The following is a 14,717-nucleotide window of genomic DNA, read 5'->3' on the forward strand; positions in this document are numbered from 1 at the left end:
AGGCTAAACTAACTAAACAACCATAAACGATAATTAATATCCATAATACAATCCAAGGCTCACAGACCATCTAACTAATACTAAACTATCTAAGCTAGGTCCTCGTGTCCATCTAGCGCACTCTGAAGCTACTGATATGCACATGAAAAACATACGGTGTAACAACCGTCAGCAAATAATGCTGGTAACCCACTCCCACGCGTTAAGTACAATATAGGTAGATATAAGAAAACCATTTTTAGACTGGAATAGATATATAATCCTAAACAACTCTAGCTTTAAAACCAAGATCAAGACTCAAGACACGACAATAGGTTTAGCATTACGAATCATCATAAAGATACTAGATGCATCCTACATTTGTAAGGCATAATAGACAAGTAAGCTCATAAATAGCAATTAAAGGCAACAAAGGGATCCAATGACAATCAATTAGCAAGTAACCATCAAAGCACACAATTCATCTTCCAACCTTATACCAAGTTCCAACCTTTACTCCTCTCCATCCTTATATCAGTTCCAACCTGTACCTCCAGGTCACCCTTATATCGCCTCCCTTATTCATCCAGAGCAACTACATGCCCCACACCGGATGAGATTAACGATAATTCATTTAGTTCCAAAGAGATAGCTATTACAATACTAAAGCTGAGTATTCTACGTAAACTATTCCTATACAATAGGCTAGCCACACAATACCAACCGTTTGACTTTATTAAAAGATATAGGAATAATAATAATAATAATATGACTAACACACCCCCTCAAGCACAAGGGTGGTGCGCAACCACATTGAGCTTGTCACGTAGAGTGGCAAACCGTGGTCTTGGTAATGGTTAGGTGAAGATATCCGCCAGCTGATCTTTAGTTGACACAAAGTTGACCACCATGTCTCCAGAAGAAACTTTGTCTCGGACAAAGTGATAATAGATCTCTACATACTTGGTCCGAGCGTGAAATACTGGATTCGCACAGAGATAAGTAGCCCCGAGATTGTCACACCATAAAGTAGACGGCTCGCCGTTGTGTAGACCCAATTCACGAAGCAATGACACGACCCACGTAACCTTAGCGGAGACATCGGCAAGGGCTTTGTATTCAACCTCGGTAGATGAGCGGGCGACAGTGCACTGTTTTTTGGATAGCCAAGATATGAGGTTGGACCCGAGAAAAATAGCATATCCACTAGTACTCTTTTTGTCGACAGGACAACCAGCCCAGTCGGAGTTTGAAAAGGCATGAATTGTAGATGAAGCAGAGACCGAAAGGTGAAGACCATAGGTGAGAGTGCCCTTGATGTAGCGTAGGACCCGTTGTAAAAGACCCCAGTGAACAACCGTCGATGAGTGCATGAACTGGTACAAGCGGTTAACGACATAAGACAAATCTGGCCTGGTAATAGTCAAGTATTGAAGCGCTCCCACAATGCGGCGATACTGAGTTGGATTGTCACAAGACTCTTCAGTCAGTGATACGACCTGAGTTACAGATGCTGGCGTGGTAAGCGGTTTGCAGTCAGCCATTCCAGCTCGGGCTAGGATGTCACGCATGTAACGACGTTGTGAGAGAATCATGCCCGTCTCTTTCTTGATGGTCTCAATACCAAGAAAGAACCCCGAAGTGCCAAGATCTCGGATCTTGAAGGCGGCTGGCAGGCGGTGAAGCAGAGTAGGGATGAGCGTGGCATCGTACCCCATCATGATGATGTCGTCTACATACACTAGCAAGAATACCCGGGAGGTGCCAGCCGAGTAATGGAAAAGAGAGACATCTGTTGTAGACGGGAGAAAACCTCCAGAAAGAAAATAATCATGCAGCCTTTTGAACCACGCCCGAGGGGCTTGTTTCAGGCCATATAAAGAGCGTTGAAGGTGACACACGTGCCCTGGATGTGTCGGGTCCTCATACCCCGGAGGCTACTTCATATATACAGTCTCAGCTAAGTGCCCATTAAGGAAGGCATTATGAACATCTAGTTGGCGCAGCGTCCAATGATAGGACACAGCAAGAGAAAATAACAACCGAACTGTAGTCGGCTTCACAACAGGGCTGAAAGTGTCGAAGAAGTCCTCGCCGGCTACCTGATTAAACCCTTTGGCAACAAGGCGGTCTTTATACCGCTCAATCGAGCTATCGGCATTACGTTTGGTCCTGAACACCCATTTACAGCCGATCACATTCATGTGAGGTTCAGCCGGAACCAGGGACCTAGTATTATTGTGGAGGAGAGCATTGAACTCCTGATCCATGGCCTCACGCCAATGTGGATGTCCAACGGCCTGTGAGTAGCAAGTGGGATCAGTAGTTGCGTTCAATGCATGAAACTGCTCGCCTGTACCCCGAGTCATACATCGTAGGCGCATCACATGTCCTCGCTCTTGAGGCACGACTTTACGGGCCCTGGTGGGGCGGTTCATGACCGGCCCTTCAATGGCCAAAGGTAGAGGGTCTTGAGCCAAGGGCACCGGACCGTCTGTTGGACCCTCAACTGGCCCCGTTGGTGCAACTGTGGTGTAACACCCCGTGTTACGCCCCCTAAAACCAATTAATCATTTAACCAATTATCCAAAGAAAGAATTAAATTACAATAATTAATTAGGAAAAGGCCCACCATAGTCCGTGGGCCTCACCCCTAAAACCCAACCCCTAGTCCTAAAAGGAATAGAGTTAGCAAACCTATAGTAATTGGGCCCTAACTAGGACTCTTAGAAATATAAATAGGGGACATAGGAGGCACCTAGAACCCACACCACAATAATCTCTGACCACACAAGGAGCTCCAAGAATTCCCCTAGAAGAAATCAAGAAAGAAGAAAGACTTAGAGAAAGATCCTTCATAGCCAAGGAAATTAATTAAGGCTAAGAGGTAACCCATGTCTCAACAAAACCTATTTTCTTAGCTATGATCTCCCTCTTAGGCATCCCTCTATATTCTTGTGTCTTGATGAATTGTTTATATTGATGATGTGATCTTGATAATTGGGGATATGGTTTTATCTTGATAATCTTGATGATGAAAAGAGTTTCTTGATGATTGTGTGATATTCTTGGGGAATTCGGATTGAAGTCCAGCATCTCTCGCTGAACAGATATATTTGGCTTTCAGGCACAGAGGAGTAGACACTGGATCGCGCTAGAGTCTTGGAGCGTAGATGTAGATAGTTTCCTCTTCGGCCTGCGTGCCACACTTATGCATTTACATTATTAAGGATATTAGTTAGTTAACCTGTGCACCTGAGTTCTCTAGCTCAGGTGTGGCATAGCACCCCGTACTTTTTATATCGTGTTTTGGGATTTAATGAGATTCTACCTTATTTATATAAGTTTCAAAAGTTTTAAAATTTCGGGGTGTTACATGTGGTTTGAGCCAAAGTCTGTGTGATAACTAGACTAGCTGCCCACGGTAGTACGGGTGTAGTCGCTGGTGTATGAGCCTGTTTTTCCAAGTCTGCAAAAGGAAAAATGGTTTCATCAAAGCGAACGTGGTGGGAGATATATGTTTTTCCAGATGTTAAGTCAACGCATCTGTAACCCCTAAAGGATGGTGGGTAACCTATGAACACACAAGGTGTCGAACGGTACTGTATCTTGTGCCGATTATAAGGCCGTAGATACAGGTAACAACGACACCCGAACACCCGAAGAAACGTGTATGGGGGTGAAACTTTGTGGAGTAGAGTGTACGGACTTTGAAATTGTATGGCTGAGGAGGACAGGTAATTTATTAAGCAAGTAGCGGTTTCAAAAGCATAGTCCCAGTATTTTAGAGGGACAGAGCCTTCGACCAGTAGGGCCAACCCGGTTTCAACTATATGTCTGTTTTTGCGTACTACCCTCCCATTTTGTTCGTGCGTGTACGCACACGACTTGCGATGATTAATACCAAGTGTAGTAAATATGTTATGCAATTTTTGGTATTCACCTCCTAAATATGATTGAATGGACTTGATAGAACGCGAGAATTGGCGTTCTACCCTGACGCGAAACGACTCGAAAGTTTTATATATATCCGATTTTACCCATAAGGGATAAAACCAACAAAAACGAGAGTAATCGTCAACAAAGAGTACGATATACCTAAAACCACTAGCAGAAATTACAGAGGAAGGTCCCCAAATGTCGGTAAATAACAAATCCAACACATTTTTTCTACTAAAAGAAACCCTATCTTATGGAAATCTAGAAGCTTTGCCCAGTTGACAAGAATTGCACAACCCCAACAAAGTGGCTTTATTCGGCATGACCGAACAGGATTTTAAGACACGGCTTTGAACGTGTGCATGTGGATGGCCTAGCCTTCGGTCCCACACATCCGAAGTTGCACGGGAGGTGAGAAAGGCAAAATGAGACCGAGACACCGGAAGTCTATACAGGCCACCCAACGTGGACCCTTTAAGCAGCACTTCCCGAGTTATTGAATCTTTCACAAAAAAGCAATTCTTGTGAAATTCAAAAAATGCAATTATTGTCATTAGTAAATCGCTGAACTGAGAGCAATGAGACTGAAAATTTAGGAACAAATAAGATATTAGACAATTTTAATGGCTTTGACTCAGATGGTATACACGCGTGACCAACACGGGAAATAATCATTGGCGGAGCGAGTGGAACTGTCTGAGCAGACTCAGACACCGGGCGTGGGTGGAACTGCCCAGCGTGGACGTGATCGATTCGCACACCTCCTTGGACGTAGACCTCTCCACAGCCAAGTGAATCACCTCATCGGAGAGGGATGAGATGAGCAAGGACATAATGGACTGATCCTGCTTGATCCATGCCTTGTACGCATGGTTCGGGATCGGAGACGGCGTGGTGGTGGCGGAGGCAGACTCACCGGAGGCAGGAGCGGCGTCGATCATCGGGGATGGGCATGCTCTCTCGCCATCTACGCAACCTAAGAGTTCTTGGCCACGGAAGAAAGGCACCAGCTGAGTCCTCCAAAATAGAAAATTGCGCATCGTTAATTTCTTGGAGACAAAATGATGTGCACTTGCGAGAGGATTAGAGGTGGTTACCGGCGGAGCACTGGTGGCGGCGGTCACAGTACGCTCCGAGGAATTGGTAGACATAGCGGCAATGAGTGAAGAGGGGCGGTGGTTTGAGGTGTACGGTGGTGGTGGTAGGGAATGTCAGGAGAGAGAACCTAACTTGGCTTGCTGATACCAGATGAGATTAACGATAATTCATTCAGTTCCAAAGAGATAGCTATTACAATACTAAAGCTGAGTATTCTACGTAAACTATTCCTATACAATAGGCTAGCCACACAATACCAACGTATTGAATTTATTAAAAGATACAGGAATAATAATAAGAATAATAATAATAATATGACTAACACACCGAAACCACCAACAAGTCCACCAACATGGTAGCAACGAAGTGCCATTCGCATGATCTGTGCCTCTAGAACCACTATCAAGGGGTCAGCGCATATAGCTCTGACATGGCACCGCGGCGCTTGTACCCTGACCCAAGCCTTTAGCCAGCAAGTCTAAGGGGTGGTCCGTGCCTTTCGCACGATAACCGAGCACTCGTTGTGCTATCCGCCAACAATTCATTCCACTAATCACAATCTCATTATCATCAATCTCAACCATCATTGCGCAATGATCAAAAATACCCATCATCATTCAATCAAACAACATATAATAAACAATAACAATCAAGGTATAATAGCAACGATACACACTACACATAAATTCCTAGAACGGTACTCAAAACATCATATGGGACACACAAACATCGAACGGGGTACAACGGGGCACAACGGGACACGGGGAAACAACAAACGGGGGAGAACGACCCGCCGCGCCACCCCGTTCCAGCGGGTGGGCGGTGACATTCCAGCGGGTGCCTGCTGGAATCTGGCAGTCAGGCCGCGGGTATGTGGCGAGGGTTCACTCCCCCCACCTACCCCCCACTGGTACGAAGGTAAATATTTGATTCGGTGTTTGTTCGTGGAACCCAAAACCATGTCCAAACACATTCCAACACGTATCAACAACAACACGGATTCGATTAACAAAGATTGAACTAAGAATCATTCCTATTACATTCTAACACGGTTTCTAAACAGGCCAAGACTCGACATCAATCACATAATGGTTCAGGAGCATCCGGAACCTTAAGAACATCATGAAATCTATATGCAAAGTCCTAAAGACAAGTCCTAGACTAGAATCAACACCGAGCATGCATAAACCCACCCAAGAACACCAAGGACATCACAACACGAGATTCACGATATAAACCCTAGGGACAAGCTCTAGACATAATTAAATACAAAATCAAACCAATAGCCTGACAGGGTCATCAAGAATATCAAGAATAGTAATAATTCACCATATAAACCTAAAGACAAGCTCTAACAAGATATACATAAAAAATCACACATCCAATCAACCAACGGAGCCAATCAATAAAAGATAGTAAGGAAAATAGGTTTTGTAAGACATGGGTTACCTCTTAGCCTTAATTAATCCTCCCTTGGCTATTAAGGTTCTTCTCTAAGATTAATCCCGGGTTCGAAGGCCGTAACATGGGGTGTTACACCCTCCCCCCTTACAAAAAGCTTCATCCCCGAAGCTTAGACGGACGCGTTTAGACAAGACAAGTAATTCGGAAAACAAGTTGTGTGGTAAGACTTAAAGCACGTTTAACAACCCACGGGTTGCTCGTCGTGGGGTCTAATACCATGCCAAACCAATCAAAACTCGTCGTCGAGCTAGAAGGCTTACTCAACTAAGCTTTAAATATAACACAGGGCTAAAAGGATCTGGTTACCAAGTTATAACCCACTTACGATTTCGATCCAGCACGAGCTAGGGTCAACCAGACTAAGAGGAAATTCTAAGGCTTGCAACCGATTGCCTTGGTTCGAGGGACAAGGATTGCTTCTTTCAACTATTCCCTCCTGTATTCTCCAAACATGGCGACAGAATTTTCATATTGAACAACCTTATCTCAGCGATCACTCGAACCTGATTCGTTACTTCCAAAGCATACTCTACGGATCTTTGCACACTTCCCGGTTAAATCCCAGGTGGTCCTCATGACAAGGGATCACCAAGACATATTTTTAGGGATCCTAACCAAATTAAATCCTTTTTAATTATTATTAACGGGATTAATTCAACAATTAAACCCGGGTTCGAAGGCCGTAACACAGGGTGTTACACTTATGCACTATAATAATCATACAACATTTAAATGCTACTTTTTAAATTTCTAAATATAATTTATAATTATAAATCTATCAATATAAAATATAATTAATGAATTTATATTATAGAATTTTTCTATATACATATTAATAAACATTATGTGTATATACAATGTATTATACAATCATATAAGAAAATACGTCCGATTAAACTTTAAATTTATTCATACAAAATTTAGAATTTACAGTTTTTGTTGATTTCTAAGTACAATTCTCTTAGTTATTATTATTCATATTTTTAGAATTATAATATATATGAAATAAAATTTGGAATAAATCAACTTAATTATATGAATTTTTTATATAAATTTATCTAAGCATGTACATGATTAGAGATTATATTAACCATACAAAATTTTAATTTTAATTTTGTATGCTATGAAAATAGATACTTGACCAAATACATAAAAGTCCAACTATATTATTATATTGTACATTTTAACATCTTTTTATTTTTTCTATTTTAATTTTAAATTCATAATGACAAAAAAATTTCGTGCAACGCACGGGTAAAACACTATATTTTAAAAAATGCAATTCGATAAATATCATAAATTAATTAGTACAATATCATTTCTGTTCATAATAATTAAAGAAAAAAATAAATAATTCAAATATGTGAACCAATGATTTCAAAATGAAATTAATATACAGTTACAAAAAAATATAGCATGATTAGATTTACTTTAATTAGTTTTAATTCCCTTAATGATATGATTTTTCTTTATAAGTTTTTGACGGGAGACCAAGGGGGTGTTTGGGATGCTGGAAATTATTTTAAAAATAAAAACACTTACTAATAAAAAATAATTTTAAAATATTTTTTAACCCCACATAAAATGTGTAAATCATATTTTTTATTAAAAATACAATTTGATAAATATCATAAATTAATTACAACAATATCATTTCTGTTTATAATAATTAAAAAAATTCAAATATGTGAACCAATGATTTCAAAATGAAAATAATATACAGTTACAAATAAATATAGAATGATTAGATTTACTTTAATTAGTTTTAATTTCGTTAATGAAATGACTTTTCTTTATCAATTTTTGATGGGAGACTAAGGGTGTGTGTGGGTTGCTCGAAAATATTTTAAAAATAAAAATACTTACTAATAAAAAATAATTATAAAATATTTTTTTAACCCCTCATAACATGTGTAAATCTTATATTTTTTTAAAAATAAAATTTAATAAATATCATAAATTAATTAGTACAATATCATTTCTATTTATAATTGTTGAAAGGCTTGAAGAAGAACTGAAAGTACTTTCTATTTCTTACATTCATACTTAGAACATCAGATTACAACACAATATATAGGCAAAAGAAAGAGCATAGGGAACAGACATAATAAATGAAAGAGACAAAATAAATGGAACAGTCTGCCCAAGATAACTACTCCTCTTCTCAAGGAGAAACTGCCTTAATGAGGCTGAGGAGTGGCTGCTCAAGGAGATATTTCCAACATTCCCCCTCAAGCTGGAACCTACAAATCAAAAGCTCCCAGCTTGCTACAAATGAAATCAATTCTAGGTCCACGAAGAGATTTAGTGAGGATATTGGCAAGTTGATCATTTGACCCAACAAATGTGGTGACAATGTCTCCGGATTCAACCTTCTCCCATATAAAGTGGCAATCAACCTCAATATGTTTAGTCCTTTCATGGTAGACAGGATTTGATGCAATGTGTAAAGCTGCCTGATTATCACATATTAATTTCATAGGACTGAATTTGCAAAAATTGAGTTCTGTGAGGAGTTGCTTCACCCAAATTAGTTCACAAGTCCCTAGTGCCATTGCTCGGTATTCTGCTTCTGCGCTTGATCGTGCAACCACATCTTGTTTCTTACTTTTCCAAGAAATCAGATTACCTCCAAATAGAATACAGTATCCAGATGTTGATCTCCTATCCCAAGGACATCCTGCCCAATCTGCATCTGTGTAACCAACAATTTCTGTATGTCCGTGATCTTTGTAGAGTAATCCTGTACCTGGAGATCTTTTCACATATCTTAAAATTCTGATAGCTGCATCCCAATGACTTTGACATGGCTCTTGTAGAAACTGGCTAACAACACTCACAGAAAAGGAAATATCTGGACGAGTGATAGTCAAATATAATAGCTTGCCAACTAATCTTCGATATCTGCTTGGATCGGATAAAGGCTCCCCCTGTCCGGGAAGAAGTTTGGCATTTGGATCCATGGGTGTATCAACTGGCTTGCTATTTGTCATGCTTGTTTCTTCAAGAATATCCAAAGCATATTTCCGTTGTGACATGTAGATACCTTGTTTGGATTGAGCAACATCAATACCAAGGAAATACTTCAATTTTCCAAGATCCTTTGTTTCAAAGTGTTGAAACAAATGTTTCTTTAATTCGTTTATTCCTTCCATATCATCCCCTGTGATCACAATGTCATCAACATAAACCACTAAATATATGCTTTTTCGAAATAGATATCTATAGAAAACAGAATGATCAGCTTTGCTTTGAATCATGCCAAATTGTTGGATCACATCACTAAATCTTCTAAACCAGGCACGTGGAGATTGCTTCAGTCCATAGAGAGAGCGTTTGAGGCGACAAACAAGATTAGTTCCATTCCTAGCCACAAAGCCAGGGGGCTGCTCCATATATACTTCTTCTTTCAAGTCCCCATGTAAGAAGGCATTTTTGATAACCAACTGATACAAGGTCCAGTGACGATTGGCTGCCATTGAGAGGAAGAGACGGATGGATGTGATCTTAGCAACGGGTGAAAAGGTGTCTGTGTAGTCAATGCCGAAAACTTGTGTGTACCCTTTAGCCACTAGTCTGGCTTTAAGCCTATCAACTTGTCCATCTGGGCCAACCTTCACATTATATACCCATCTACAACTAACCACAGTTTTTCCAAGAGGCAAAGGAACTAACTCCCAAGTTCCGGATGAGTGGAGTGCTTCCATTTCATCAATCATTGCTTGCTTCCATCCTGGATGAGTTAATGCTTCTTTGACACTTTTGGGAATAGACACAGTAGATAAACTGGTAATGAAAGCACAATATGACGGAGACAATCGTTTTTGTGTAAGGAAGTTATAAATAGGATAAGGATTTGGAGTGGATCGCTTACCTACTCGACTGGCAATGGGAGAGTTTGTTGTGGTATTTTGGACCGTGTCAGTGGGCAATGTTGGTGTGGGACATGAATCAGCCAAACATTGATCCTCTTGGGAACCTTGACGATTGCGCCGCTGGTAGGTGTACAAAAATGGTGAACTATGTCTTTCTTGAGTGGTTGGCATTGGTGTAGTTCTTTCAGGAACATCAGGAGACACATGCTCTGTGAAAGTAGGGACGGGGAGAATTTCTATGGCTTCAAGTGGTTTTCCTAAGAAGTCAGATTCTTCAACTGAAGTGGAAAGGAAAAATGGGGTAGTTTCAAAGAATGTGACATTAAAGGAGATATAGAAACGGTGTGTTTTAGGACAATAACACCTAAAACCTTTCTGGAGGCGAGAGTACCCAATGAACACACATTTTATTGCCTTGGCATCAAGTTTGTCTCGTCCTGGTGAGGAATCATGGACGAAGCAGGTACACCCAAAAACCCGTAATGGAAGCTTGTAGAGAGGTTCCTGTGGGAGTAAAAGATTAAGAGGATTTGTCCCTTGCAAGATAGAGGAAGGCATTCGATTTATGAGATAACAAGAATGAAGTATAGCATCCCCCCAAAATTTCTTAGGAACCTGGTGGTGAATGAGCAAAGTGCGGGCTGTGTCAACAAGATGACGAATTTTCCGTTCAGCAATACCATTTTTTTGAGGAGTTCTAGCACAGGAAGATTCATGGAGCATTCCATGTGAGGAAAAGAATGAAGTGAAAGAGTTTGAAAAATATTCTTTGGCATTATCACTGCGAAGGACTTTGAGAGAAACTCCAAATTGATTTCTGATTTCATTACAGCATTTTTGGAACACAGCAAAAAGTTCAAAACGATTTTTCATTAGGAAGACCCAACTACATCGAGAAAAATCATCAATGAAGACAACAAAATATGAGAACCCCAAGGTGGTTGGAACACGTCATGGTCCCCAAACATCGGAGTGAACTAAAGAAAATGGTGTATTAGTCCTCCTATTTACTCTACTAGGATATGAGAACCTTGAGTGCTTCCCAAGTTGACAAGACTCACATTGTATTTCTTTTAAATTGGACAAACTGGGAACAAGTTGTTTTAATTTATTGATGTTTGGGTGCCCTAGATGACAATGGTTGAGGAGGGGTGCAAGAGAAGCCATGCAAGCTTCGTTGGTCTTGGTGGAACATAGAAGATGGTAGAGTCCTCGTGATTCATGCCCCCTACCAATCGTCTCCCTCGTCTGCCGGTCCTGAATAACCACAGAATCAGAGGAAAAAGTAACCAAGCAGTTAAGAGAATGAGTAAGCTGATGAATTGAAATCAAGTTAAAAGGGCAACCGGGAATGTAAAGCACATGGTCTAAAGAGAAGGAATGTATAGTGACTCTTCCAATTCCTCTAGCTTTTCCCTTTGATCCATCACCAAAGGTAACAGATGGGAGAGAATCTGAGAAATCAATTTGGGAGAAAAAGGAGGGATTACCAGATATGTGATCGGTGGCTCCAGAGTCTAAAACCCAAACTGAGTTTGATTGTGAAGCAAGAGCAGTATGGGAGATGTCAGGAGAAATGGTTGTCTTGGCAGCCTTTAATTACAAGAATTCTGCATACTCAGCCTTTGAGATAACTTGTGTATTTGAGTCCTCAATATTTGAATCTCCAGATTGAACTATGTTAACCTTAGTTGGTTTTCCATGAAGTTTCCAGCAAGCTTCGCGAGTGTGCCCTTGTTTGTTGCAAAAATCACAAAAACGAGTAGTAGAATTCCGTCCTCCACCTCGGCCACCACGGCTGCTACCTCGAACTCTTCCTCTATTGTGACCATGATGACTTTGAGTAGTAAGAGCAAAATGATCAGTAATGGTTGATGATGATGTATTTCCATTATGAATATAAGAGACTTGAAGAAGTCTTTTGAACATTTCCTTGGTGTTTGGCACAGCTCCATCACCGAGTATACTGTTTCGGAGTTGCTCAAATTCTGGTTCAAGCTTGGCAAGAGTAAGAACGACAAAGAACTTGTCACGTTGAGTAAGTTGCTCTTCGGGTGATCCTCCAATAGGCATGAGTTTATTGAATTCAGCCATGAGTCCTTGGATTTTCCCCAGAAATTTTTCCATGGACATTTCTGATTTCTTAATGTTTAATATCTCACTTACAATGAAGTAAAAGCGAGAGATGTCATTGGTATAAATAGATTGAGCTTGTTTCCACACTGAAAAACAGGTTTTGAAAGGTCTAAACATGGGGATTAAATCAGGAGCAAGGGACTGCCACAATAAACTGCATAATTGGGCATCAACTCTCTCCCAAATATTCCTTTCATTCTGAATTTCTACAGCTGTGGTAGTGAGGTGATCAACCACCCCTTGACCTATAAACCATAGCTCCACAGCTGATGCCCAATCTTCATAATTTTGGGACCCAACAAGTTTTTCAGTAGTGATAGTTAAACTCCCAGAGAGATTTGGAACATATACTTTAGTTTGAACTAGGAGAGGAGTATTCTGGACACTGTTAATAATTTCTTCACCTGCCATAATGGTCAAAAAAATGAGAAAAACTCAGGGTAGGGTCGCAGCAAGAAGATAAGAAGATCTGGAAATTTTGGCCGGAAAAGGTCGCCGGAGATGATGTCACGCGCCAGCGCGTGGAAGCGCATGGCGTCGGAGGGCAGTTAGGGAGGCGGCGCGTGGAAGCGCGTGTGGAGGTTTCTGGTGGTTGGAAAAGAGGGCCAGAGTTGCCGGAGCTTCCTTCAGAGGTTTGCTGCACCAGATCGTCAAGATGGACAGATGAACAGTGTTCATCGGTTGGAAACAGGAGTAATTTTCAGGCCCCAAAAAGGTGGCTCTGATACCATGTTGAAAGGCTTGAAGAAGAACTGAAAGTACTTTCTATTTCTTACATTCATACTTAGAACATCAGATTACAACACAATATATAGGCAAAAGAAAGAGCATAGGGAACAGACATAATAAATGAAAGAGACAAAATAAATGGAACAGTCTGCCCAAGACAACTACTCCTCTTCTCAAGGAGAAACTGCCTTAATGAGGCTGAGGAGTGGCTGCTCAAGGAGATATTTCCAACAATAATAATTAAAGAAAAAATAAATAATTCAAATATGTGAACCAATAATTTCAAAATGAAATAAATGTACAGTTACATATAAATATAGCATTATTAGATTAACATTAATTAGTTTTAATTTTCTTAATGAAATGACTTTTCTTTATGAGTTTTTTATTAGAGACTAAGGGAGTGTTTGGGTTGCCGAAAAATATTTTAAAAATACAAATACTTACTAATAAAAAATAATATTAAAATATTTTTTAATCCCTAAAAATGATTAAATTTTATATTAAAAAATACAATTTGATAAATATCATAAATTAATTATTGCAATATCATTTATATTTACAATGCGAATAATTAAGGAAAAAATAAATAATTGAAATATGTGAACCAATGATTTCAAAATGAAATTAATCTTTTTTCAAATGCTAATTCTATTAACAACTACGCCTTCATTGAAGCTCGATCTCATAACCTCCCATATGAAAAAGGTTACTACATTCCATCTAAGCACAAGATGCTTGCAAATCTATTTATAATCTATAATATCTATAATCTATAATTCTATAATATTAATAAAAGTAAAATCCTCCTTTACAACATTCTAGCCCAAATTAATATGAATATTAATTAATTAGTAAAAAATTAATAAGCTTAATTGGTAACAAAATTTTATATGAAAATTAACTAATATCTAATGAATTGTTATCACAGATTAAAGTAATTATGTACATAAAAACAGAAAATGGTTCCCTAATTCTGAGAATAATTAAATTATTATAATTTTGAAAATAATGGACACAAATTCTACTTAATAAATTAGAAAATTCGTTTGAAATTCTGCGTAATTTTATAAAGATATAATAATTTATTAATTATTAATTACCCCAATTTATACTATTAATTAAAGTAAAATCCTCCTCTTCCACATTCCCGCCCAAATTAATATGAATATTAATTAATTGGTAAAAAAATAATAAAGCTTATGTAATTTTGAATTCTCTCAATTTAATGATATTAATTAAATGAATGACGAATTAGTCTGACAGATTCAGCGATGATATCAGTCAGATAGCTAGAACACTAATTAGCTTGCGGAAAGAATAAACTAAGGCAGACAGCGAAAAGAACAACACACAAGATGTTTACCCAGTTCGATACAGTGTGTATCTACATCTGGGGGACGATCACATAGGCGTCCAATCCATTAACAAATCATCCAATGTACAAAGGTAGAGAACAGTAATCTCACCCAAGTGCCCCACACAAGGTACGTACCC

The 14,717-nt window shown here is 39.3% G+C and overlaps 1 protein-coding gene across 1 annotated transcript; it reads right to left on the reverse strand.

Moving 5' to 3' along the window:
- Positions 1-836: 836 nt before the first annotated feature.
- On the reverse strand, positions 837-1,697 carry LOC109161843 (uncharacterized mitochondrial protein AtMg00810-like). Its single transcript, XM_019310416.1, has one exon. The coding sequence runs from the start codon at positions 1,695-1,697 to the stop codon at positions 837-839; it is 861 nt and encodes a 286-aa protein (XP_019165961.1).
- Positions 1,698-14,717: the final 13,020 nt, after the last annotated feature.

Source organism: Ipomoea nil, unplaced genomic scaffold, assembly GCF_001879475.1.
Source record: "Ipomoea nil cultivar Tokyo-kokei standard unplaced genomic scaffold, Asagao_1.1 scaffold0117, whole genome shotgun sequence".
Lineage (NCBI taxonomy): Eukaryota > Viridiplantae > Streptophyta > Magnoliopsida > Solanales > Convolvulaceae > Ipomoea > Ipomoea nil.